At 40.3% G+C, this 26,762-nt stretch overlaps 2 protein-coding genes across 8 annotated transcripts in view; one reads left to right on the forward strand and one right to left on the reverse strand.

Moving 5' to 3' along the window:
• Positions 1–4,017, reverse strand: part of nalcn (sodium leak channel, non-selective) — a 94,816-nt gene extending 90,799 nt beyond the window's left edge. For 2 of the 7 annotated variants that reach the window (XM_039818051.1, XM_039818045.1), the window contains exons 1-2: positions 3,897–4,017; positions 10–150 (exon numbers count right to left, since the gene is read on the reverse strand). In XM_039818051.1, the coding sequence (XP_039673985.1) occupies positions 10–150; positions 3,897–3,944 (189 nt within the window). In that variant the 5' untranslated portion in view covers positions 3,945–4,017. Of the gene's footprint in view, positions 1–9; positions 151–931; positions 994–1,092; positions 1,319–3,896 lie in introns of those variants that run through there. The other 5 variants (XM_039818047.1, XM_039818048.1, XM_039818049.1 and 2 more) reach the window with 5 other exon arrangements.
• Positions 4,018–5,619: 1,602 nt separating this feature from the next.
• Positions 5,620–26,762, forward strand: part of itgbl1 (integrin, beta-like 1) — a 43,724-nt gene continuing 22,581 nt past the window's right edge. The window contains exons 1-6 of the mRNA XM_039818106.1: positions 5,620–5,909; positions 11,116–11,318; positions 20,096–20,242; positions 21,521–21,634; positions 22,174–22,314; positions 26,047–26,187. Of these exons, the coding sequence (XP_039674040.1) occupies positions 5,818–5,909; positions 11,116–11,318; positions 20,096–20,242; positions 21,521–21,634; positions 22,174–22,314; positions 26,047–26,187 (838 nt within the window). The 5' untranslated portion in view covers positions 5,620–5,817. The remainder of the gene's footprint in view (positions 5,910–11,115; positions 11,319–20,095; positions 20,243–21,520; positions 21,635–22,173; positions 22,315–26,046; positions 26,188–26,762) is intronic.

Genomic DNA, 26,762 nt, shown 5'->3' on the forward strand with positions numbered 1-26,762 from the left:
TACACTCACTGGTTTGTTGATCCAGAAGATGTCAGCGCTGTCTGCGAGGGTCTCATCCGGCCCAAAGTCGGTCATGGGCTGGGCCTCGACCCGTGAACTCTGTTTCCTCTTTAGCATGCTGGGACTTGCCGTGCTATACAGAGAGTGGATCTGACAGAGAGAGGGAGGCGAACCAAACAGTGAACAAAAATGAGGTGAGCTAAATGAGGAACAGGAGAACACACTGGCTGCATCCAAGTCTGGGCAGTGGCAGTACCATTTTTAGTAACTCCAATGTGTCCAATGTGAATTATAATCTACATAATTATCGTGTACAGTATTTAATGTAGCTCAGAGGCACTTGGCTTGCCATATTCAGTATGGCCACATTAACAGTAACTGACTTTAAAAATACGAGTGCACTTCTGGAAAAAAAAAAAAAAGAACGCTCACTGTAAGTTATTATATTTAAATATAGTATTCATTTATTAAATAAGCTCTGTATCAATACTGGCTTCTGAATGTTGTCACATGTAGTGGTAAGCTTTAGTATACTGTGATGTATGTTCAGTAAAATAAACTACCCTGACTTGAATTGCCAGAACAGAGGTGTGGACTTTAAAATTAAATTTGTTGCATTGTTGAATGGCCACCGTGATACACAACGTAGCACACATGGAACACAGGACGAGTATATTCACATTGGAACAGCTACAGTAACTTACCATTCGAAAAGACCCTACATGATCTTCTTTGTATTGAACACCAAGGCGTATTAAGCTGTGCAACCTACTGTACAGTGTGAGGTGTGAGTTAGTGTTACCTGTGCATGTCCATGGTTCAGTATGCTTGTGTATATGTGTATGCAGAAAAATAAAAAAAGTGTACAGGCCGTTTCAACATAAGAACACAAGAAGAAATGACACTCTGAATGGAGACAAAGCGCACATACCAAAGGGAAAAGTAAAGCTGAAATTGCTCCAGCACTGCACATAACATGCGATCAGGCATACCCTGTAAATGACACACAACAGTTAGTTAACACCATGGCCCTTATGGTGTACAGTACACTACCCACATCTACAGTACGCTCATAGAGACAGGAATGCCCACCACGTCTGACATCAAGGCATATATGCGACACTCTGTGACTGAGTGAGTGAGTGACTGAGGTGTTGTGGAAGAAGAAGATGAGGTGGAGGTGGAGGAGGACCAGGGGACTCACTGTGAGGCTCCTCATTGGTGCATTCATCCCCAGGGCGCAGAGGGGTGGAGAGACCAACCAGAGAGAGAGAGACTAGAGATGCAAAAAGGAGAATGTCCTAAAGGCCTGGGGGTCCTGCGGCAGCAGTCAGTGAATGGTAGCAGTCATAAGAGCAGTAAAGAGGGGTGAGAGAACATTCACAAGTGCTGCGAGGTGCAGCATTAGCACATATCTATACAATCAATTCGCTCCACCCAACTTACATAACAACAAAACAACAAATATTTTCTCGCTAACCTCCAGTGGTATGTAGCCATGATGATAGTTTTTGGTTATATTTGTCCATATTTTGAGATATCTGTATCTGATATCTCTGGCGCGGCTCCAATACAATGTCTGTGGGGCTCTCAGCACATTTGAAAACATCTCTTTCCCAAAACAATACCCCTTTGACACTGGAGAATCCACAGAACACACTGCCAAAAAGTTTTTAGAGGAACCATTTCTCTGGCAGTAGTTTTAATGAAAACTGTAGTTTCACCCAAAATAAGAGAGACACATGCTCAATTCCATTCACCTCATTATACTGGGATAGAGGCTGAAATCTCAGAGACAGATGCCTCAGAAGATCCATCTAAACTTGTTTGCATGGCTAGATAGGAATGTGAGAAATTGCGTGATTTATAATTTGGGTGAAACAATCCTTAAAAAAAACTGCACTGAAATTCAGTTCAATAATGTGGGATAGTGAAGGTATTACAATAGATTAAATATGTGGATGTGTATGTCAATCTGAAAAGGAAAAGTTTGAAAAGAAACATCAATTCCCAAATGCCCAGATGAAATGTGTCACTGCATCATGAGCGCTTGAGCAGTTTGTGAGTGTTTCTGTGTTCCCATCAATGAAATGTGCTAATATCTCAAAGTGAAATAAACAAAAACTGAATTATTACATTTACAGTTACTATGAATTAAACAAGACGATGCCTGGTAGTGAGTTTTTTTTTGTAATAGTATAGTCGATAAATGAGCAAATGGCCTGATCTACTGTCTCAATTAAACTAACATGTAAACGTGCAACAAATGGCTTGAATGCCTGTCCTCAACAGACCGAAAGAAGTTTTTGTTAAAAAGTGACAAAAACTTTGCACACCTTTTTAAAAAGTAAAAAAGATAAAATGAGAACAAAAACACATGGGCAGATACTGTAGAACAATGTAACTGTGTCACCCTTGTTTCCTTTTATGCTCTTACCAAGAAAAGAAACTGTCCATATAAACCCCATGTAGTTAGAAGCAATTTCCCAGTGTAATTGCTACACTTAACATATGCAGATGAAGACGTGAGGAAGAGTGAAAACTAAATTGCAGGGTCTAAGTGCTATTATGTGGGAGTATAGGTGGCAAAGACTGCAATTACTTTCCCATTTGGAGAGAGGACATGTTCCTCATGGGCAGGATGCGATCACTGGGCAGATTAATTGTAACTGTGAGTATTTGTTGGAGTCTGCAAACTTTTTTCGCTGAAGTTTTATACTGCCAAAGTGCACTTTGGCAGTATCATCTTAATTACAGCAGACAAGAAAAAGTTTGGTTGATGCTGGGAGCACATTTGTACAGTTCTTTTTTTCTCTACCATAGCCTCAAGTGGCAATTAGGCATTTATACAAACTGGTCTTAAGTAGGTGCGCTTAGTTCAAATTTATGGAAAGGATCAATACATTCTCAAGATAATGGTGGACTCCTACTGCTCCTGACTGAGAAGGTGGGCATACAGCGGCCACATTAACATTCGCACCCCCTTTATTTCCATGTTGAATATAATTTAAAGCCGCATTCCTCAATATTTTACGCGAACAATGGTTTCAATTATTAAGTGTACTGTGAAAGGTGCCACTCATGGTGACGAACACATAGAGAGTTATCACCCAACTCCAGCAGTTTCCCTCTACCTGCTCTCACTGATTTTGTTTCCAGCAGCAGCAGGCATTTCTTTTCTGACAAAATGCTCTGATACTGTAAACCCACTGTGCGCTACCTGCTACCTAATATTGGGGCACAATATTGAAGAAAACTTCAAATCAATCTTGGTAATCTTGGTAAAAACTAGCTACACCTTGAGCAGTTAAGATACAAGGCCCTATATTGGCTGACCCACTTGACTTTAATGGGCGACTGTGAAATCCTAAAACCCTTTTAGGAAACTGCTTAACCGCCTTATCAACACACGACAAGCTGCTGTGGCACAGAGTTTCTCTATCACTCTGCTGTGGCATATGGCCGGTCGCACGTCCTGAAAAAGGGCGGGCACACAACCGGCTGTCAATCAAGAATGCATATCCATACTGAGATTGAGAGCTGAATGGATGACACCGACCGAGCCAAGGTTACTATGGAAACGGACGAGGGCAAATACACAGTGCGTAGGCTAACGTTATACAAAGATGTGGGGAAGCGTAGGTCCTAAACGAAGCTAATATGATATGTGACAACATGGCTACGTGAAAGTGTAGCAAATACACGACAATATTTTAGTCAAGGCCTACTCAGAAGGATGAAAATCCCCCCACACTTCCTGGAGACCCATCAAGCTAGCGCGCAGCAGCACGAAGCGTCAGTAGCATCCTTAAAGCACAACAGCTGGATGTCCAGTTACGTAGCTAGCTACACGACGAGTGTAGCAGCAGAGAAAGAAAACACACTGAATCACTTACGAGAGGAGGATTTCCCTTATGTGCCGTGTCTCGTCCTGTCCATGACATCAGCTGTTTTCCGGCTGTGTGTTGGGAGAGTGTGGGAGAGTGCGGGAGCGCGCGCAGGTTCCAATCACATCAACAGCACCAGCGCATGCAGCGGAGGCGCGCAACCGTCTCCATGGTAACAGCCGAAGGTCCTCAAGTCACCCAAATACTTGTATTTGCCTCGTTCTCATTTGTTTTACTACTGTAATGATTCATTGTGGCCGACTATCACAATCATTATCACGGAAAACGGTAACAGTGTTCTTATTTTTTTCGAATTGCTGTTCGTCAATATCATAAATCACAGTAGCCTATATGTTTAGATATCTTTCTCTCTCTCTCTCTCTCTCTCTCTCTCTCTCTCTCTCTCTCTCTCTCTCTCTCTCAATTTAAATAAGCTTTATCATAAATGTTCAAGTTACATTTTTGCCAAAGCTAAATTAGATAGACTATTATTGAAAAAGTACGTTTTACACACTTAAAACCATAGATATATATGTTCTATATCAATGCTTAAAACACACACACTCTTTTACAGATGTACCTACAGTACATATATAGATATGTTTACCCTTTATGTTTTGTCATTTGGATTGTAGGCCTATCATAATTTTTATTCTGTTGATATACGTACATCTATTGCTTGTCTGTCCTTCAAGGGAGATTGATCCCTCCTCTGTTGCTCTTCCTGAGTTTTCTTCAATTCTTTCCCAATTAAAGGTTTTTTTGGGGAGTTTTTCCTTGTCTGAAGTGGGGTTCAAAGGACAGAAGGTGTCGTATGATGTACCTATTGTAAACAAAGCAGGAACCTTTTTATGCATACCTTTGATTAAAGTCCTCATAAATTATTAAGCTGAGTAGGCTACTGAGCTGTCAGGTTAACTCATATAGTGTAAATCTCCTGTGGGTTGAAAGGTGCAAGTTGAAAGGTGCAGTTTACATGCTGCCTGAGTTCAATATGTGTCGACTATTGTCTTGAGGAGTCGACTGTTGTCTTGAGGAAGCATTATATTAACATGATTGGTTGCTTGAAAAAAATCACATTCAACCAATGACTGTGGTCTTTATTCAATAAAAACAAAAAATGGCATGTGAAGTGGCCTTCACGTGGTACATTGGATCGTAGTGCCTTGACTGCCATTGAATGGCATCTTCAAAATTACCGAATGAATTGAACTTTTGCACCCAACTGTGTTTGAAATTTCATTAGTTCTGTCAGAGCAGAGTCAAAATGCATGCTATTATTTTTCAGTATTGTTTTGAGCAAACTTGATTCTCCATTTTGACTTGTCATCGAAAAACACACATGTAAGTAATCACATTAACAATGACACTTTTCCATTCAAGTGTCCCAGTAAGTAAGCCATGACTAAGCTATGTGTGACAGTGAGCAAGCATGCACAATACTGAATATGGAGCAGCTAAATTGGATTCAGCCATCATTATGTTATCATGCACACCTGTGCTTTTCCTATTGTGACATGTCAAATGTCTACAGAGAAAAGGCCTATTACATCAAAAGAAAAAGAAAACAACAGCACTATACATCTGGAAAAGGAAGGGGAAAAATTTTAAAGAAAACATTTAAAAACAGTCTGCTTCTTATTACATCTCCAACTGGTGACTTAACTTTTTACATTGGCAGTTTTCCCCACTCTAGCTCCTGCCCAAGCCTGTGTCTGAGAGTCAAGACTAATCAAATGCACTTGTATGGAGAGAGCTGTAGTTGGCCTCTGAAGGGATTGAGCCAGTTCAGGCCAGCCTGCTGCTCTTTCTCTCCTTCTCTCCTTTTCTTTTCCCTCTCACTCTCTCTTCCTGTCCTGTCTGTTTAAGGAGAGAGAGATTGGGAAATTCCTTCAAGCTACTTTACTTCAGGTTTCTGTGGGATTTAAACATGCACACTGAGATTTTGGTACAGTCCATGTTGGTGCCGTTGTTTCTGATTCTGCTCTCTACCGTGGAGGACACTTTGTTACAATCGGTGAGGTGAGTTTCCACACAGCTTTGTTTTTTCTTGTTTATTTTGGGATAGTCTAGAGAGCAAGAAGGAAGAGGGGGGTGCAGAGTTGTGCTGACAAAGACAAGATTTGGAGAGTTCAATGTGGGAAAGTTTGGGAGTGCCTATACATGCAGTTTGCACTTGCAATTTCTTAATGCTGCTTTACTTGCCATTCTGCACGCCAAGTCATGAAGGGAAACAGTCTGCTTCTCTGTTTCCATTATTCAGCGTATGGATAGCACCCTTTTTTTTACTTAAATACATTCATTTATTTTCATTTTGGACACTTCAGCTGACATGACAATGTTATGACAGCTTTTGTGGTTGTGTGTTTGGTGCAAGAAGCTTCAGTGACATTTTGGCTGGAGCGAGGGTTATGTGTTTGTATGAGCAAGAATCTGTAGTCACAAACAAAATTAAAATAAGAAATAAATAATGTGTGTTATTATCATGTGTAATGTTATCACATTCATGCAAAAACCTAACTTAACTGCAATTAGTAAAATTGTATCCTATACTGTATCATACTTTTTTGTGCTTTTTAATAAAATCAGGAATGTTTCACTTAAACCCCTACTGCTGTAAACATATTACATTTAATTGGAATCAAGTGTGAAAATGGAAAGTATAAACTGGAATTGGCTAAAATGCAAACAATTTACCTTGGCCTTTTACATTAGAGCCTGAGTCTGGAGATCTGTAAATGTTGCCATATGATACAAACTTAACACAGCAGCAGAGGGGGTGTTTTCTCCAAGCAGGTGCACTGTGTCTGTGTAGTGATTATATTGTGTATGTTATAGTGTAACCTGCAGTGCATAGGATTTATTATAGGCAGCAGTGACTAACCCACATACGCTTTACCACAGGAAGCAACAGCTCCTGAGAATCTAGGCGATTATAGTGTCTTCCTATGTTTCAATTATGCATATCCAAACAATTCCTACCTTTTTTGTTTACCAAGTATGTCATCAGTGTCAAACTTGACAGTGTCAAAAACAGTAGGTGGGAAACGCTCAGTAATGAAGGTTATGTTTTGTAACCTCAATTCTAAGAACACAGGCGAAGCCGCTGATGTGCGCTATGACTTTTTCTACGTACATGCAGTGCTCAATCCAATCAACATCCAAAATATCAACAACTTCTTAGAGAGGCAGGGTTAATGTTGGGGGGCTCCACCTGTACTCATTTAACTAGGGTTACAATAGATAACATTGATTCATCTTAACACTCCGTCCACTTATGGGTCCTATAGTTTAGGGGACATAACAAGCCTCCCAGTAACAGCACAATGTTACTAAACTATCTACAGAACATTAACTGAAAATAAGGCTTATTAAATGTCTTTAAAAGTTAAACAAAAAAAGAATATATAAGACAGGGGATAGGAAAAGCAGATAAGAACAATATGGGTTGTGTCCCTGCTGCCCTGCTTTTAATAGTCACAGTTCAAAGCATGGTTATGTAGTACAGTACCAGTTGCAGACATTTTCTAAACTTTTGGGCATATACAGTAACATGCTGTTTAGTCAGATTCAGTGGTGTGAAAAGTGTTTGCTATCTCTTCTTATGATGTTTTTTGATTAGGAACACAACTCCCATAGCATCTCGTAGCATGCAAGTCAGATAGCGATTTTTTTTTGTTTTTAATAGAATCTGGGAAGCAGCATCAGCAGTTTTTAACAGAAGTGGTGAACCTGGTGAGGCTGAATTACTAAACTTTCTTTGGTCCTTGCTTGTATGTGACACATACAGTGCTAATTGTAAGTAGCTCACTGTGCATACACACACATTGTACCTGCAATTATATCAGTTTATTCCATCCTGCTGGCAAAACAGAATTGTTGCTATATCTGTATATTTAGCTAGTCTAACATGCTAGGTCTCGTGTTTATTTTGCTGATTTACATTGGCTTCTATAACCTATTTAAACTAGCTACAATAATTGGTTTGTATACATGTTTCACATTTAATTAAAATAATTGTATACCTGGTTGGAGACAGCTGCCTCTGTGTGTCCTCCTTCGACCACTTGAACAATCCTTTATAATAAAGCATTTGCACAGTAATGGAGGAATTTGGTTTACTCAAACATAATACATTTACAGTGCATGGATAAGTCCAATAATGAATGATATTTTCACATTTGATTTCAATCTCATTCCACTGATGATGATGTCTCCACCTGAATTAGAGTACATGTAGTATATTCAGCCTTCAACATTTTTGTTGGATCCCAATTCTATTCCAGCCCTCTACAGTGTGGCATTAAAGCACCTCTGCCATGTCCATTCTCACAGAGGCTGTGAGTTCCAAATGACATACACAGGGCAAACACAAACTTCTCATTTTTTATCATTTTCCCCAAGTGGCAGGTGGGGAAATGCATTGAGCTGCTGCACTGTCCTCGATGTAAAAGAACACCTGTTGTTTTTAGGTACAGCAGCAGAAACAGTTTGAGGGAAATCTGCTCAATAGGCTTAAACAAAGCCATGCAGAAAGGACTCACTGGGTGACTGACAGCTGTGCCATCATTGCCTCATCCTCTGTAGAAAGTATTTTGAGACCAGTTGGTGAAATACAAATGTCTTGCTGAAACATACAGTAAGTGCCAGATAAAAAAGGTTTACATACCCTGATCTAGTTAACGATATAGTGTTGTAGCCATTACTTGTAGTCTGACACCGTCAGCATTGCCACATTCTTAGCTTTACTAAGAAAAAAGCTGCAATTTACTGCTCACTATTGAGTAAATTATTTAGTGTAACATATGGGGAGTAGTGAGTGAGTGAGTGAACGAGAGAGTAGTTTCAGACACAGCCCGGGTCGTACTTGACCACTGGAAGTCATCTCAATGTCATGTTGTCATGGGAAAAGACGAGAGATCAATCTGATTGGCAGATACATTCAAAATTCAGTGTGCTGCCCGTCAGAGAAGCCTGGTCAAGCTTAAAAAGGCCAACAGTGGGTGAAATGGAAGATAACCTCCCAATGACACATGGGACACACACATTCTTTATTTAATTGTAATGGGAGTGTCAGGAACATTTGATCTGTTGCTTGTTTACAATGTGTCTACTGCTCGGGCAGGATTAGAAAAAGAATGTCAGACAGTATCCAAATAAAACAAATCTCACACAGAGATCCCATGGAGTAAAAATGAAGCTGTGTGAGTGTGCTCAATATAAGGTGTAGCTGTTTCTGTCCTATTTGATTTGTTAGCTTAACCTTTTCCACATTCTTCCCACTATTCTTCATCTTGGACTTTTTTTCCCTCCATGATGTTGAATACCCACACATGGAATGGGTGTTGAAGTTCAATTTTGTGATATGTATGTGAATGATAGGTGACAGAAAATTAAACACTGAAGCAGTGAAACTGGCTTCACCTCGCAGCTACTCTCGCTTTGCCAGACCTTCCTCCACAGTGCTGCGCAGGAGGTCTATATAGCCGCTGCAAAATAGCCTCGGAGGGAACTTGTTTTGGTGGAACATGTGTACGTTCAAAAGTTGTTTTAGTCGTGCAACAGAAAATTCAGATTAGACAGATAATCTAGCTGGCTGTCTGGATATAAATCCTCATAAATCCACCGGAGTTTAAAATTACAACACAAAGTAAGTGGAAGGTGATGGACATCCGGCCGAAAAGAGAGACATCCGATCCGGCTGAAAAGAGGGACATCTGGCGAAATTTCCGGCGGCACGGGAGCAATCCCAGAAGTGGAAGGTCAATTCAATTCAAATTCAATTTTATTTATAGTATCAAATCATAACAAGAGTTATCTCGAGACACTTTACAGATAGAGTAGGTCTAGACCACACTATTATTTCCAAAGCCCCAACAATTCCAGTAATTCCCTCAAGAGCAAGCATTAGCAGTGGCTATTGCAACAGTGGTAAGGAAAAACCCCCCTTTAGGAAGAAACCTCGGCAGACCCAGACTCTTGATAGGCGGTGTCTGACGGGGCCGGTTGGGGGTGTGATGAACAGTGGCAATAATAGTCATAATAAAGATAATGGAACAGTGACTACAATGGTAGTCGTTGTAGTTCATGTCATAGCAGGGCACAGCAGGGCGTTACGGGATGTAATGTGGCACAGCAGAGCATGGGTGGATGCAGTGGACGCGGCAGGATGCAACAGGACGCAGCCGGACATTGCAGGGAATCGCAGAGTGTAGCAGGGTGTTGCAGGTCCACAGCGTAGCAGGGTTTAGCAGGTCCACAGCGACAGCTGCACCCAGGACCCAGATCGTGGTGCCACCCTAATCCAAGGCCATATTCTAAGCGAAGAAGAAACAGGACTCCCCAGTAAACTCCCCAGAGCTAGGTTAGTAGAGGTCATCTTTACACCTGAGGCAGGGAGGATTGCTAGCCTCGTGAGACCGTCCTGATCTTGCGAGCTCCAGTTTTCCACTCGCAGATCAGTCTGGCATCTTGAGATAGAGAAAATTTGTAGCCGTTCGCCAAACAACCGACCCATCAGCAATGGTTTTGAGGCGGATTTAGGTGTGACGCAACGATAAGCGACTGTTCAGATCAACATGACAGCTTCCACGGATGAGATGAGCGTAGCTATCGCGCAAGTTTTATCTGAATTAGAAAGTATTCCTTCATTGAAAGAAGAGCAAAAAACTGCACTGGAGGCTTTTCTCGGAGGAAAAGATGTTTTTCCTCTTCTCCCGATTGGTTTCGGCAAGAGTTTGATCTGATTGGTTGATTTGGCCGTCTATCACCAATGGTTTATCCAATCAGCTAACCAGTATTTTCGCCTCTTCCCAAAAGTTCTCCAACGGAAAGTTCCCAGATGGATATGCCGAGCAAATGCGAAGCAATCCATCTGGCGGAGTCAGGTTAGAGGATTGCTGCCACGTCTGAGCAATGGTATTTTCGCTTATGTCGTACTCTGTATTTAAAACAGACACACTAGGCCCTGGCAGCTCACTTGCTAAAGCGTACATACCATGTATACAGTCTGAGTCTTCACTGCAGCGGTCAGGGTTAGATTCCAGCCCTGGTCTTTTGCAACATGTCATCCCCTCTCTCTCTCGCTATCTATCACTATCCAATAAAGCAGAAATGCCAAAAAATATCTTTAATAAAACTAAAAAACAGACACAGGTGGCAGCCCACTTGACCCTTGACCTCAGAAGTTTCCATAGCTGTATAACAACTGACTTTTTCTTTTTCCCAGGCAGGTGGGTGGTGTGTGTAAGCTGTCCACAGAGTCATCCCTGCGCCGCTGCCGGACACCTGATGGCAAGATCTGCAGTGGGAGGGGAAAGTGTGACTGCGGTATCTGCATCTGCGAGGCCACAGATCCAGGGAAGTTCTACGGTCCACGCTGCGAGTGCCACGACTGGGTCTGCGCTACACATAATGGGAAAATCTGCAATGGTGCGTACAATGATATATGCATTGACACATAAGACAACCAGATGGTTTGGTGTTATAGAGAGGAGTCAAATGAGTCACAACACTGTTTTATTGGCATATTGTCTGATAAACGTTTGACTGTCCGAGTTTCATGTGAAGTAGCGTACAGGCACATGGCTCCACATATTTTCCTACTTGGGCATGGTTGTTACTGATGGGTCAGTAAGTGATGCAGCAGAGCTCCTCACTGTGGGCTGGTGAGAAGCTTGGCAAATGGACTCTCCAGCTGATAGTGTCTGTTTCAGTCAGGTGATAGAATAGAGAGCTTAAGGGTGTGTTTCAAAAACCTATTAGATTTGTTAAGGCTTTTAACATCCTTTTGGTTTTATATCAAATAAAGAAACATGCATTAGATTTAGAGTTTCTTACTTTATCGCCAAATCAGAGGGGTGCAGTATTGTGTCTTTGAGAGCCTGCATCACCTTGGCAGCACTTCAAAGGGTTTTATTGGGTTATAGACAGCTGGTTGGTTCAAGTATGTTACCAAGGCATTAGCTTTTGTTAGAAGGCACCGCTTTGAACTTAGCTTGTTGCCTGACATTTTATAAGTTCTCAGAAAGAACACTTGAGAGTTTGTCCAAGTTGCCACATGAGATGCTTTCCACTTTGCACACTCATTTTCCGAGATGAGCACAGATTTTGCGGGATCGCATATTACAACAAAAGGCTATTTCTTTGGAAAGAATTAGGAACATAGTTGGTCAGGTGTTTTGCTTAACTTTAATTACAAAGTGTTCTGGGCAGGTTGAACATCATCAGATAATGTAATGTATTACCAAGAGGGAAAAGTGAAGTCTAATACGATCATCCCTGTAATAAATCTTACCTTCACGAAGGTTACAATGATTAGTTTTGTTGAAACTAGTTTAGGTTGAGTTAACTTTATGGTCATTTTCAGAGGCAGTGGTTTATGGTGCTCTTTTGTTGAAGCTGCTATAGTCAATATTTTTCATATTAAAGCTACATTGTGTAAGAATTTCTCCCATCTAGCAGTGAAATTGTATATGACAACCAACTGAATATTACTTTCTAGCTCCTCCCATTCTCAGCGCGTTTTTGAGTGTTTCTTCCAGTGTAATAATAGTTTTACGTTTTTGTTATTTTGGTACCATTTCATTGCTAACATCAGCTATCAGGTTCCCAAACGAATGCAAGCTAATGTTAGTAAAGTATCAGTGCTATTGTTATTCTGTATATTGTACGAGATTAATAGTGTAAGGCAATGTTTACAGCGTAGGCTACATATTTTACATACTCTGCTCTGTGAGCAGAGTCAGAGATCAGTGGATGGAGGTGCGAGGGAAAGCTAAAGGAAGAAGGAAAGGTAAAGAAAAACCAAAAGACAGAGCCAGTGGCAGTGGATCGGTGAGGCAAAGAAAAACTAAAGAGACACTCTCCAAGGAGAGAGTGGAGGCCCTTCAAAGACAAAGGAGAGAAGCAATGGAGATTTGTGTTTTTAATGTATTTCTCTGAGCAGTATGAACAGTGTCAATGAAACCGAAATAAGCTCTTAGTATCGCCATCGTTTACACGCAGCTGTAGCCTAGTCTGTGTTACAACTGCACATGACATGAGCTGGCAGGGAAATCATGACACTTATGATTATGAAATAGTGACACGTATGATTATGTTTATGTTACAAGGTAGACAATCTTTTTTCATCATGACGCGAGGAAAAGTATCCTAGATGTTGTTCTAGCGTTATGCACAACCATGCCAAGCAACAATTATTTTTTACATAATTATCTGTCGAGAAGAAAGCACGCAACTTTTGCATCCCTTTTCAAATCCTTGCTCCTCTTTCCATCGTGGAAAAGCCACTCCAATATTAACTTTGGTCTTGTTGCTTTGCCTGTCGCGTTGTCGTTTTAATTCTCTTTTTACCTTCCTTGGCGACTTCGTTACATGTCCTCGAGAATAGGCGTGATCCTCCATCTTCAACAGGCTTTCAAATCTGCCGGCAGTCGCGAGTCATCTCCCCCTTGCATTCGTCACGGTGCCTCTGAGTGTAAAAGTGCGAAAGGCGGAGGTATGTCCGTCTTTGGCTAATGTATTTTAAAGATGGAGGCGGAACATGGCTGCCGCCATTCAAGCGACTCACTTATATGTTTTCTGAATGATTCTGAATGGCAGATTCTATGCTTACGAGAATACTTAGTTGGTGGAAGTAATTACGCATGAATGAGCACATATTTGTGAAAGAACAAAGTTTTTTTTTGCTAAGAATCAACTCAAAAAATGACACAACGGAGCTTTAACAATAAATCAAATGACTACATGTAATGTAAAAGAGAGCGCTCATGGTGCAGAGAATTATCATCGAACTCTGCAGTTCCCCTTTGCTATACAAAGCTTTAAAGTGACTATAGCTTTATAAGCGTCTGTTTACAGATTGTTGCACTGTCCACAATTGACCAAAATTATTTCATGTAGGTTTACAACTATTTTAGAGAGGTGTTAATTCAAATATAAAGTACTTTTAGGGGCTGTAGTTTGTGGTTTTTCCAATATTTAGTCTACTCGAAGAAACACCTCTCAGTATAACATTATACAATTCAGCAGCACCACAAATTACACTAAAATGACACACACATTTAAATCAACTTCTAACAGTTTCAACAAAAACTAAATATTATAACTCCCACAAAGCTATGATTTATTGCAGGAATATTGTATTAGACTGCGTTAGTTTTAGCCAGGTCGGTGTACCTAATAAACTGGCAACTTAGGTAGAACATAAACATTGTGTAAAAGAGGACTGCTTGCAACCTGTTACCAAGACTTACCAGGCATTTATCAGATGAGATATCCTGGAAGTTGATGTAGGGAAAAGGAACCATCATCTTTTCGTACGGTGTCCTCTGTAGTCACTGGGCTACGAGTGTCAGGAGTTTAATGGAGATATGTGTGCACCCAGAACGGGTTAGAGATATGTGTGTGAGTGTGTGTGTGTGTGTGTGTGTGTGTGTGCGTGCACATGCGGGCTAGAGTGATTTATTTGGGTAGACAAGTTGGCTGCTGCGAGGAGCTCATTATGGTTCAGCAGTCTGGAGCGAGAAGGCCCTGCTTCAACCTGATAATGGGGTTTCACTCACTGGTACACAGACTGCAAATGGAACCTAGATGCATCAGAAGAGAGATGGGTTTTCACACACACACATACACACACACACACACACACACACACACACACATGCACGCACACACAGACACACACACACACACACACACAGACACAAAGACACACACACATACACACATACACACACACATGCACGCACACACAGACACACACACACACACACACACACACACACACACACACACACACACACACACACACACACACACACACACACATAGTGCGTGGCACTATCTTTGTGGGGACCCATCATTGACATAATGCATTCCCTAGCCCCTTACCCTAACCTTAACCATCACAACTTAAATGCCTAACCTTAACCCTTACCCTCACCCTAACCATAACCTAATTCTAACCCTAATCCTACAACCAAGTATTAACCCTAAAACAGCCCTTTAAAGTTGTGGGGTCCAGCATTTTGGCCCCACAAAGCTGTCTGGACTCCTGGTTTTTGGACCCCACAAATATAGTTAAACAAGAACACACACACACACACACACACACACACACACACACACACACACACACACACACACACACACACACACACACACACACACACACACACACACACACACACACACACACACACAGGATCAGGATATTGTTAAACCAGCTACATTAAATCCAGTGCAATATTTATTCAGGGTTACAAGTCTCCAAGACCTTGTCTGTGTGTATGTTCATGCCATTTTCTGTTGTTATACATGTATGCTTTGTTTCCTTACTTGGGTGTTTATGTCATTTATGGTAATGTTTCATGTATGTTTTTTGGTGTTATTCATCTTATTTATGTCTATGTCCACTTTTTTATATGAGCTACCCAGGGATGCAAAAAGAATTTCAGCCCTGGCTGACAATAAAGTTGTATTGTATTGTATCAGGATCAGGCTTATTCTCATACTGTAACAACCATATGCACACATACAAATGCACAACCAGCCACATATTCAAAGAATATTGAGAAGAATACACACATCGCGCCACCTCCTCCCAGTTGCTCAATAGCCCATGCAGCATGCATGGTCTGCTGCCTGAGATCTGAAGCCAATTTCTCTCCCTGCGGATCCCTTATCTCTGCCTCTCACAACTGCCCACTGATAAGATCCAATTGATTTTTCTCCTTAGGGATAAACTGTGCGTTTTTCCTTTCAAAAAACATTAGTTTTCCTGGCATTGGGATGTTCTTTTTCCTTGGATGGCATTCATCAGGCAAACACAGGCTAATTCAGATTCTCTCAATCAGAGCAACAAGTCAAGCTGGATAAATAAGCTGGGAATGATGCATCTTAAATTTTAGGTCTGATAGCAGTACTTTTCAAATTTAGGTTTTAATGTTGTTTTTAAACAGATGAATATAATAAACTGCCCATGGTGTTCTTATGCAATGCATGCTGGAATGGAGGCATTATAGAAGCATATGGCAGTAGTAATAATATACTGTTCTCTTTAGGAATGATAAGAGGAGAATTAATAGGTGTCTCTGTCATTTTATTCTGAACAAAATAGCATGTTTATTTTACATATGCATTACATTATTTTTCACATAATAATTCATACAGGCATGCTCCTTCTTTTTGTCCCATTGTGTGATCCTGTCCTTTTTTTAAATATTATGGCAAGTACCATGATTCACTTTTTGATCTATGGCAAGAAAAAAAGCCTGTACATTATTTGTACCGTGGAATGTTCCATGATAAAGATATATATAATCAATTCCATCACAATATGATGGACCTGTTATTGGCCTTAGTAGCTTTAGTGTTAGATAAATTGTGGATTTTCTAGGATTCACAATGCAGTGATACTGTCACTCACATTTGTCCTCCTTCTGATCCATCCCATATTGTAGCAGAGCAATGGAATGATAACCTGCACTAACATCTGTTCCCCAGCTGTGCAAAACCTTCCTGTCATTTCACTCTGCTGTTTTATTTTTCGACTGTGTTTAAGTCTCCAGCCTGTCCCATTTAAAAAAAGCTCCAGTATATGAGAAACATAACCTCTGGTAATTTCTAAAGTGGTTACATAGAGCATTTACCCTGTTTGAAGGAATGTTAAAAACAAGCTTTTGTGGATTTTATTTATTTGTGTCATAACTCGCCTCTTTACATAGATGAAGGTCAACGTGGCAATGTTTTCATTCTCTCTTTTACAGCCTTCCCTCATTTTCCTCTCTCTCTCTCTCTCTCTCTCTCTCCCTCTCCCTCTCTGTCTGTGCTGAATCAAGCAACGTTTTTTTCCCCTGGTGTGTGTGTTCTCTGCGATTAATGGTCTTTTTCCATTGTCAGAGACACAGAGGGTGGCCCAGGGTACTGTAGGCTAGCATTGTTCCAATGAAACACTGTATAATCAACTTGTTAGTAATTACTGTTACACTATTGAGTAGCATTAGACCATTATATCAAGAACCCCTTAGTGAGCAATCACCTTTGAGTTTATTCTTCACTGGAACATATTATATATATATCAAAGAGTCAGAGTTGCTACAACAACACTTGTAATAGCACATACAATGTTTGATCAAACACAGGTCAATAGCCCTCTCTCTGCATCTCTAGTAATGGCTACCATCCCCCCCCAGCCACAAATGTGGATTGAGACAGAAAGCCAAATATATCTGCGATCCAGAACAATCTGTAACTTTATGATTCTGGCAGACTTTATCATATGCGTGTCCTTCTCACCCTCTCAAAGGAGCAGTTGAAATAGGGAGGCATGAGCATGAGAGCGTAAAACCCGATTCCCCCTGACGGATGGTTGTTTTGAGGTTCTCTAAGAACATATTTTACCCTCTCTACCTCTCTCTCTCCCAGGCTGCACTTTTCCTGGTTCAGCCCCAGCCTCTGTGCCCCCTGCCAAAGGCAGTGAAGATCCCGCAACATAAGAAGTCAGTTTGCCCAGTGCTGTTCCAAATCAAATCTCTCCAGATGCACTTTCACTCAGCATACATAAGCTTAAGATGTTGCTTCCAATGTGGACACATTATAGACAGATGATATAAACTAACACACTAATGGCAGTCTGTCCAAAATGACTAAAAGGTTTAATACTAATTTCTGTTGATTTCCCAAAGAGAAAGAGAAAAAAACAGGGACTCGCAGTTGAATGCGCCCATTTAGCTATTACAGCCCATTAAATTGTTCATCTCTGTATTTTTTTTGTTTGTTGCTGCTAGTACATATTTTGATGTGCTTTACTTTGCTGGCAGTGTGCCTGTGTGGTGAGTCACCTAATGATTCCAGTGTGGGCTGCAACGAGAAAAAGCCACTCAAGTCTATCCAAGTCTACTAGTAAAAGGCCATTTTGATTGGGACCAATTACAGCTTCGAAAGACTCCTTGCTGTAGGAACAAGTGTTTCTACATTTCTGTTACCATGCCTGGGAAGGAGGGAAGTCACCAAAGTTGACAAATGAATGCTTATATTGAAGAATTGTGAAAACCGGAAGGATAAAAAGCAGGAGTCGCTCGTTGTGATGGTAGCAAACACAGATAATGACTTATTACCTGAGACAGGTGTCTCCTAGATCTTTTTCGCAGAACACAAGCTGATGTGCTGCTGTTTCACGCTCCGCAACCCACAAGGAGAGGAGAGCAAGGAGGGATAATTACTCACTGAAATGAGTAGCATTTTATGAAGAACGTGATCAAACAAAGTGCTGTAGGTTGAGAAATGCCATTTGGAGACGAAAAATCTAATGCAAGTAATAAATGAGCACAGAGTTTTTTGATTTTCTATGTATGTCTTGCAATAATGTGTTGCTTATAATTGAAACTTCACTGTAATCTCTTAACAGCTCTAACATTGCCTCAAATGAAAGTGATACAGTAGTGTTTTTGGCTCACAGCGAGGGCATTTATTTTGTTATATTTAACCAGTAATCACTAGAATTTCTAATTTACTATGTTCCATACAAACCTATTTATCTCCCTCTCATTATCATGCTTTATCATAAAACAGGAACAAGTTAACTTCCCCAATCTAAAATTAGCCTGCACGAGTCACAATCCTCTCCTCATTAGCCGTTAATCATGGTAACGCTACATCACCTACTGCCACCAATGCTGCCACAGATGGCCCTTCTCTTTCCGCCCCCCATTGGTTGTTTCTGGGCAGTGGTCGGAGCCTGATTGGCTGGCCACTCGTGTCCTTTGGTGGTGTGTAGGAAGGACCCTGACACCCTCAAGCCACAGAGAATTACTGCTCAGGAAGCACCAGGAAAGATAAACTGTCGCCAGACAGGCACTTTGCCACACACATAAACGTTCGCCTAGCAGACAAAGATGGTCAATTTTATATGTCACAGTGATTGTCAAGCTGAGATTAATGGGGGTTAGTGGGTGGCAGTGACTTTGTAATATTCTGCTGAATTAAGTTGGAGAGACATTAATCTAATTCTGTTTTACAGTTATTGTGTGGTAGATCCCATCTGCAAAACTAAACGTTAAATCCAAAAAGAAATGTCCACATTCATAATCTTGTTCTCATTATCTCCATGATTCTGTGCTGAGGGTGTATTGAAAAATCTAATAATAACCACAAAGCAATAACACATGTACAATGACGGTGGTCACCAGTAGATTTTTTTATGTAACAATGATTCTAGAATCAATAATTACTGTAAAAACAACTTTAGTTCTGGTGTGTATACTGCTTATAATGCGTTAATATGCCAGCAGTTTGACATCTCTAGATTACAAGATTATTTCTAATTTATATGTGGCGACATTGCAAATAATATGGAATTTTGGACAGCCAGCAGAGAGTACAGTCTACTCAGAGCCTCACTTTTTATTTATTTTTTACAGTTCATATAACAATTATATAAAAGTGTGAGATTTCTTCAAAATCAGTTTATTTTACTCAAAATTGTATTGTCTCTGTGGTGCAGGTTTACTTTCCATATTCTTCTTTTCCTTGATCCTGTTCCCAAGTGTCCCCTGAGACATATCAATAATGAGAAGAGACAGAGGACTTGCCTGTTGTTAATGACTGATGGATAGCCCTTGAAAAGGACACCACATTTACATGATGAACAAGTCAGAAAAATTATTGAATGTGACATACAAGGCCCCTTGCTGCTAAATGCATTGGGAACAACATTTATAATAACTTGTCAACAGCCTTCAATTGCATCAAATGATTGCTCCTGTTTTTTATATTGCTCACTATGGCCATCAGAATGATGAAAAATAGTTATGCCCAACTGACTGCGTAGGTCCTGAACAGGGCAACGTTTTCACAGTGATTGAAGGGGAAGCTAGTATATCATCCGAATATTTTGTAACAAATAGGGTTGAATTGCAAAAAAGTCTTCCTGCTAGCTTACTAGATGTACATTTATGCATCTCAAGGGGAATGTTTGATATTTTGGATGCATTAAAACAGTAATAATTATATATTAATACAATAATTTGTATTCAAGGAGTCAAATTAATTCTATAACTCCAATTCCTGTGGCAGTGCAATGCCATCATATGCAATTTAAGATAACACTTGTGTGTGACCTGTTTGTAGAGTGATTTAAAGCACTGGCAATGGGCATGCTTTTCAGCATTGATAAACAGCATGTGGTGTGTTGTGTTTCCCTTTAGACCGTGGCTACTGTGACTGTGGACCGTGTGAGTGTGATGAAGGCTGGTTCGGAGATGCCTGCCAGTTCCAGGAGGAGTGTAACCTACCGGGCAAGAAGAGCAAAGAGCTTTGCAAAAACCCACAGGGGGTGGTATGCTCCAACAGAGGTACTGCGACCACACACACACACACACACACACACACACACACACACACACACACACACACACACACACACACACACACACACACACACACACACATGCACACACAATGATCCACAAACAACCAGCATTGCATATTCAATATACACACAACATACATACAATAGCATTTTTAATATTTTGCTTTTGGTACCAGTAATGCATTATTTATTTAGGTTGTAACTAACAGCTTAATCCAATGGCCCTTTTACATTCTTTACAGACTAGTAATAAGCCATTGTGAAATCTGACTTCTTAATAAAAAGCTAAAAACTCTTTAATAGCTTATTAAGGGATCAAACAATAATACAGTAATTATTAATCATAATAAAGCCATTGGTTACAACGTATAAACCCCTTTAAAGTTAATTTCTTTCAGTAAAGGCAGATACTTGTGATCTTGTTTGCTCTCACACATATGATTTAGTATAAACAATCTCTTTTTCACTAACACAGGTAGTAACACATTTATGCATGAATGGGCATCATTGGGAAGACTAAAGAGTTACCCTGACATCTTGAGTTAATAATACTGTAAGTAAGTATGGATTCAAGTTGGTCTTAAACCTCACAAGCCAGAGCTTATTTGATGCACACAGTCCCAGTTATGTCTGTGGACACATGATTGAGCATTGACACCCTGAAGATGCAAACTGTGAAGTGATGTCTGTGCTGACGCTGTTTTCTGCACACTGACAGCAACCTCACCCACCTGGGCTTAAACTCACTACAGGTCCACAATGCCTCCAGCTAAATGAAAGATAAACGTGTACAGTATTTGTGTGTCTGCATGCCAGCATGTGTGTGTGTGTGTGTGTGTGTGTGTGTGTGTGTGTGTGTGTGTGTGTCTGTGAAAGCATGTACTGTACTGTACAGTAGCTGGCCTGTTTGAGCGTGTAGATATGCAAATGTAATAACAGCATGTAGTTGTCTTCTGTCCCTAGCACAACATATTGAAAAGCCCCCCCAGCACACACAAACAGTACCCAAACACACCTTCACTGCTTTCAGCGGTCAGACACTAGTCAAGATCCGTTGCCACATGATTTACAGACAGTACCTGCACCTTGCATCTGCAAACCAGCTGGGTTCTTGATCTTAAAGTGTACGGCATCAACACATACACACACCCTGCTTTCCACAATCAACCGCATACTGTAAACATACACACATCCACAAACTTGACCTTTTCTAACAAATAAGCTTAAACTGTATCTAAAGCTGTAACTGTATGTTTAATAGGCACATGCCACTGTGGAAGCTGCATGTGTGACAACAAGGGTCTGGTGACGGGGCGTTTCTGTGAGTGTGACGACAGCGAGTGTCTGGACGAGGACACCGGAGAGGTGTGTGGAGGTATGGCCCGCAGTCCCTGTCTCCCCTTCATTATACACTCTTCATTATTCTCATGTGTTCATGAAGGTTAATTTGAAGTTTGAACTGTTGCCCCTAGCTGACTGCATTGTCATACTCATTCCTGTTCCCCACAGATTGTTCCAATGCCTGCTTGTCAATGTTAATTAGCCATTCATAATTTATTTAAAAAGAATTAACAAGTTTGCTTATCAGGACTTTTTCAGAAATACTTAATTTTTCAAGGAAGTCTCAAATTGTGGCAATGAAAAGCCGTAAACAAAATAAAAAAATAAAATGTTTAATGTGTTTGTAAAACACATAGTGTGTAAAAAGAGGGCATCTTTTCTGATTTGGGTTGGCAAAAATACAACATTGTCAGCATTTATATTCATAGTGTACTGTACAGTCTTCTGAAATTACTAAAAACTTGACATTTAAATGACTGAGGAGATAATGTAGACATCTGTTTAACCATTTGCCAATCTATAACAATGACAAAGGTAAACTCATCAGTTGTTTAATGTGCATTCTGCTTCCAGGCCACGGCCAGTGTTACTGTGGAAACTGCTACTGTGCTGCTGGTTGGCACGGAGACAAATGTGAATTCCAGTGTGACATCAGCCCATGGGAAAGCAAGCGGAGATGCACATCACCAGATGGCAAAATCTGCAGCAACAGAGGTCTGTTTACCCACTTCAAAGCCAGTATACAGTCCTAGTTAAATTATTTTATGATTTTGATTAAATTATTATAGCAAATTTGAAACGTGATACTGTCATGTAAAATTTCAAATATACAAAAAATAAGAAATTTGGAAAACATATTTTTCTCAACAGACATTGTGTGGATAATTATCATTGATTCCCAAAGCAACACAATACTGAAATGATAAGTATGGCAAAGAAGTTCTGCAATTTGTTAATTGTCACTGCAGCTTCAAAACCCATTAGAATCTACCTCATAATAGTGACACTTGCTATTGAATTGTGTTGCTTGGAAACAGGAAACAAACATTGTAAATGGGATCAGGTTCATTTCCTGTCTGTTATCTAGGGTCATTAAGGCTACATTTACATTGCTACGTTTAGGTTTTTAATACGCCCAAACCGCATATCTCATGAACACAGGGATTAAAGTGAAAAAAAATCTTTTGACTGAACTTTTTTTCAGGCCAAGTTATAAGGTGTTCACATCTACCTATACAGATAGCACCCCTTTTGTGATCGCGCCCTATTGGTTTTTAATGTACAACAAGATGTAAACAGCAAAGTAAAGGGAGTATTGCGAGTGTTCTCGTTTCCTGATGAACAAAACAATATTTCAGTACCATCCCACGACTACCGATTGCTGTTCTTTTGTACTGCAGCAATCATATTGTAGAAAGGCTTTACCTTACACTCTATTTAATTACTTCAGGCCAAAAGTGTTTAAAGGGAGATTTTTTTCTATTGTTAATATGCAATTTAACACCAAGTCAAATCTCTGACCAGACCTTCAGACACTTACCCATTCTAACCGACGAGCTAACGTTAGCTTTGTTAGTTTTGTTTTCTTTCTTGACAACTGATTGATTTTGCGCCCGAGCTTGGATGTTTAGGGCCAGAGCTTTCTCACCATGTCCACGGATTTAAGATAAAACACCATGTTACACCGTTATTATTGTTATAGCCTAGCTACATCCATGTGAAGCGCACCCCGCGTCCGCGCCATGGTCCGCGCACACTCCATTGTCAAGAGCGTAAAGAAAAACACTGACGTAAATAGTACCTATACTGTCATATTACATCCCAGTCACATGGAGTAAATTGTAAAGTCACACACACACACACACACACACACACACACACACACACACACACACACACACACACACACACACACACACACACACACACACACACACACACAAAGCATTCATTTAAGGACGTTGCGGTATTTGTTTCATCCTACGAAAGGACAAGACATAATTTAAGACCTTTGTAAACGAAATGTGTAACTATGTGAACGATATTTCTTTTTAAACCAAAACGTAGCAATGTAAATGTAGCTTAAGAGGAGGAGAAGACACTATCCCGGAAGTCGTGAAACACTGGGGAAGAAATCAAAGGAATTGATACTCAACATAGATTTCAATAAATCTTTGATCTGTCACAGTTTCCAGCATGTAGGACAAAAGAACCCCAGTTCAGTGTGTCTTCTGCTATCTGACTAGGCTATCATAGATGAAAAGAGTCACTTTTGACATACACCTTTGAAACTGAGAACGAAGCGCTGTGACTAAGGGAGAAAAAAACAGGAGAAATACAGAGAAGAAGAAAAGTAGACTGGTTTAAGAAATACTCATGTAAATTCCACTGAAAGTCATCAGAGCTTGGCGGACAGGCAGTCAGAGAAATAGCTTCACTAACCGAGCTCAAGTGATCCTGCGGGATTTCAGTAAAGCTCACTAAAATTAATTGCAGTGGACTGGCTGAGGGCTGGCTAAGTGCTAGGGCTAAATGGTAGGCTACATGGACAAAGCCCCATGATTCATGGCTAAGTGCACAGCTGACACAACATGAACAACCATTGACTGTGTTCATGGTGTAGTAGCCCATTGTACTCCTCTTTAATATAGAAAAGGGCAGTCAGAGGCTTTACAATCCCAAGAGTTGCCAGAAAAAAAGAGCAAAGGAAATATGACTGCAATTAAAAAAAGAGTCCATCTCAGTTAATCATAACCTAAACACATTTTTCTGCTTTCTCTATTAGCTTAACTGTGTTGTCCAATTCTTTCCAAAGTACCTATTATTAATGAAATTCTATATTGATTCCTTTTTGATATATTGTTAGACTGTGGAAAAAGATGTAGGTTTTATAGCTTTAGTTTTATTACTCAGAACAAAGAAGCAGAACAAACATTACAGTATGTACAGGAAATCTCAAAGATTTGACTGACAATAAAAACAAAATGTATCATATATATACTGGATGCTACTTGATGCAACCTTATTCACACCACATAATTTAAAACTGATGAAAGAAAGAATAACATGTGTATAATGTTTGGGAAAGAATTTTCACATAAATGTTAATGTTAACATTATAAAAAACTGATGCACTCACCAAAATGTAACACACATGAACTGTAAACTTTCCAAAACTCCACTTTCCTAAATGCACTGCAAACAAATGTTAAAGCAGATTATCTCCTCATTCGGCCCCATTCAAGTGAAACACAGTTGTCAAATGTCAGACAGTGTGGTACTGATTATGAAAGGAACAATTCTCGATAAGAGAATTCCCTGTGATTATAGGAGATGTATCACGGAAGATGATTACATAATAGGGTTGATTTGATTTTATCACCCTGTATAGATGTGGAGATGTTAAGTGTTTTTCTATGAGAATGAGAAATATCTTCCTTTTCTCTCCCTCACTTTGCTCAACAGTAACCTTTATCTCCTACTCTGCTCACACTCTGACATGAATGAGTGAATGATTTGGCTGACAGATTACTCTGTTTCATTCCGACAAACTGACAACCACCTCCGTCTGTTAGGTTCACCTAGCCTCCTCTGTTAAGCTAATAATACACTAACTGGCAAGCCGCATAATGCTGGAGGCTAAATACATGCATCTTTAAATTATTTCTTAATCAAAACAATTTATATCTCAAAGATAATATGGTTCCTTGAGTCACACAGCAGAATGATTCCCCTCTTGTGTGGAAAGGGAGGTTTCTAGAAAACATGTGAAACCATTCTCTAATAGAGTCCTAATTTTATAGATGTTATAGAGTGTGTATAGAACATTTTTGAACATTAACCAGTACAGGAGCTGTAATCTGCTCTGGTAAAGCTAAGCTGTGACATTTGGGGCAGACATAAAAGTGCATGGCTCTATAAATCCAGGACTTCAGGGTTATGAGGGTGGTGACTGGTGAGGGAGACCGACCCTAGGGCCAAGGGCCAGACACGCGCCAGCCACAGACCACGGGCTTGCCAGCTGGCCTGGCTCCCCTGGGGTTCCCCGTGCTCTGTCATTGCTGATAAGAGAAAATAGGATTTCCACTGGCTGCTGCTCGGCTGATGCCCTGGCTAAGATGTAAAACAAATGAGAAAGAGACAAAGAGACAGAGACATCGATAAAGGAAGACAAAGTGAGACAGAAGGAGAACCTTTATTTATCCTGCATTGGCTGCAGCCTAAAGTAGAAAACTAAATCCTCCCACCCACACCCACATCTGTGCCAGAAACTTGTTCCCTGTTAATCATGTCACGGACAATGATTGTATTTAGCACTGTTTTTTTTTTCACTTGACATTATTGATTTATTTGGACTGTACAAATGAAAAAAACAACTGAGAGAATTAATACAATGTGAATTTACAGTATGTATGTATGTGCGGTTGTGTTTGCTGTGGGTGTTAGGGACCTGTGTGTGTGGGGAGTGTAACTGTTATGACGTAGATCCCTCGGGCGACTGGGGAGATATCCATGGAGACACCTGCGAGTGTGATGAGAGGAACTGTCATGCAACCTACGACCGATACACGGATGACTTCTGCTCAGGTCAGCATGCTGTTTTTGGATTGGAGAAGTGGTTTAAGATTTGGGAAAATACGCTTGTTTGCTTTCTTGACGAAAGTTGAGAAGATCAATACCACTTTGGATAAATATATACCTGGAGCCAGCAGCTGGTTAGCTTAGCTTAGCATAAAGACTTGAAACACGGAAACAACTAGCCTGGCTCTTTCAAAAGGTAACGAAATCTAGCTACAAAAAGTGTAAAGTTACAATTTGTTACAACAATCTGTTGTACGGGGGTAAATGTGCCAGACTATAGACCTCAACAGTCCCGCCCCTCCTCCGTGAGACCTTAGGTTCCGGAAGTAAGTTTCCCATTCATTTATCCCATTGACGTCTGGAAAAAATCTGTATATAAAGCGTGACTCGTAAGCATACAACATATCATTTCGAGTGAAAAAACGAACAGAAAATCCAAAAAAAAGTCATATATTTTTCACATATTTTCATTTCCGAGCGAAATAACTACTCATCCCATAAACCACCGCGCCCCACTGAATAATATAGTCGAAGACAACCGCGAAAGAGCTTCTTGAACAACTTCCAATCCGACGAAAGCC

This window comes from Perca fluviatilis, chromosome 12, assembly GCF_010015445.1.
Source record: "Perca fluviatilis chromosome 12, GENO_Pfluv_1.0, whole genome shotgun sequence".
NCBI lineage: Eukaryota > Metazoa > Chordata > Actinopteri > Perciformes > Percidae > Perca > Perca fluviatilis.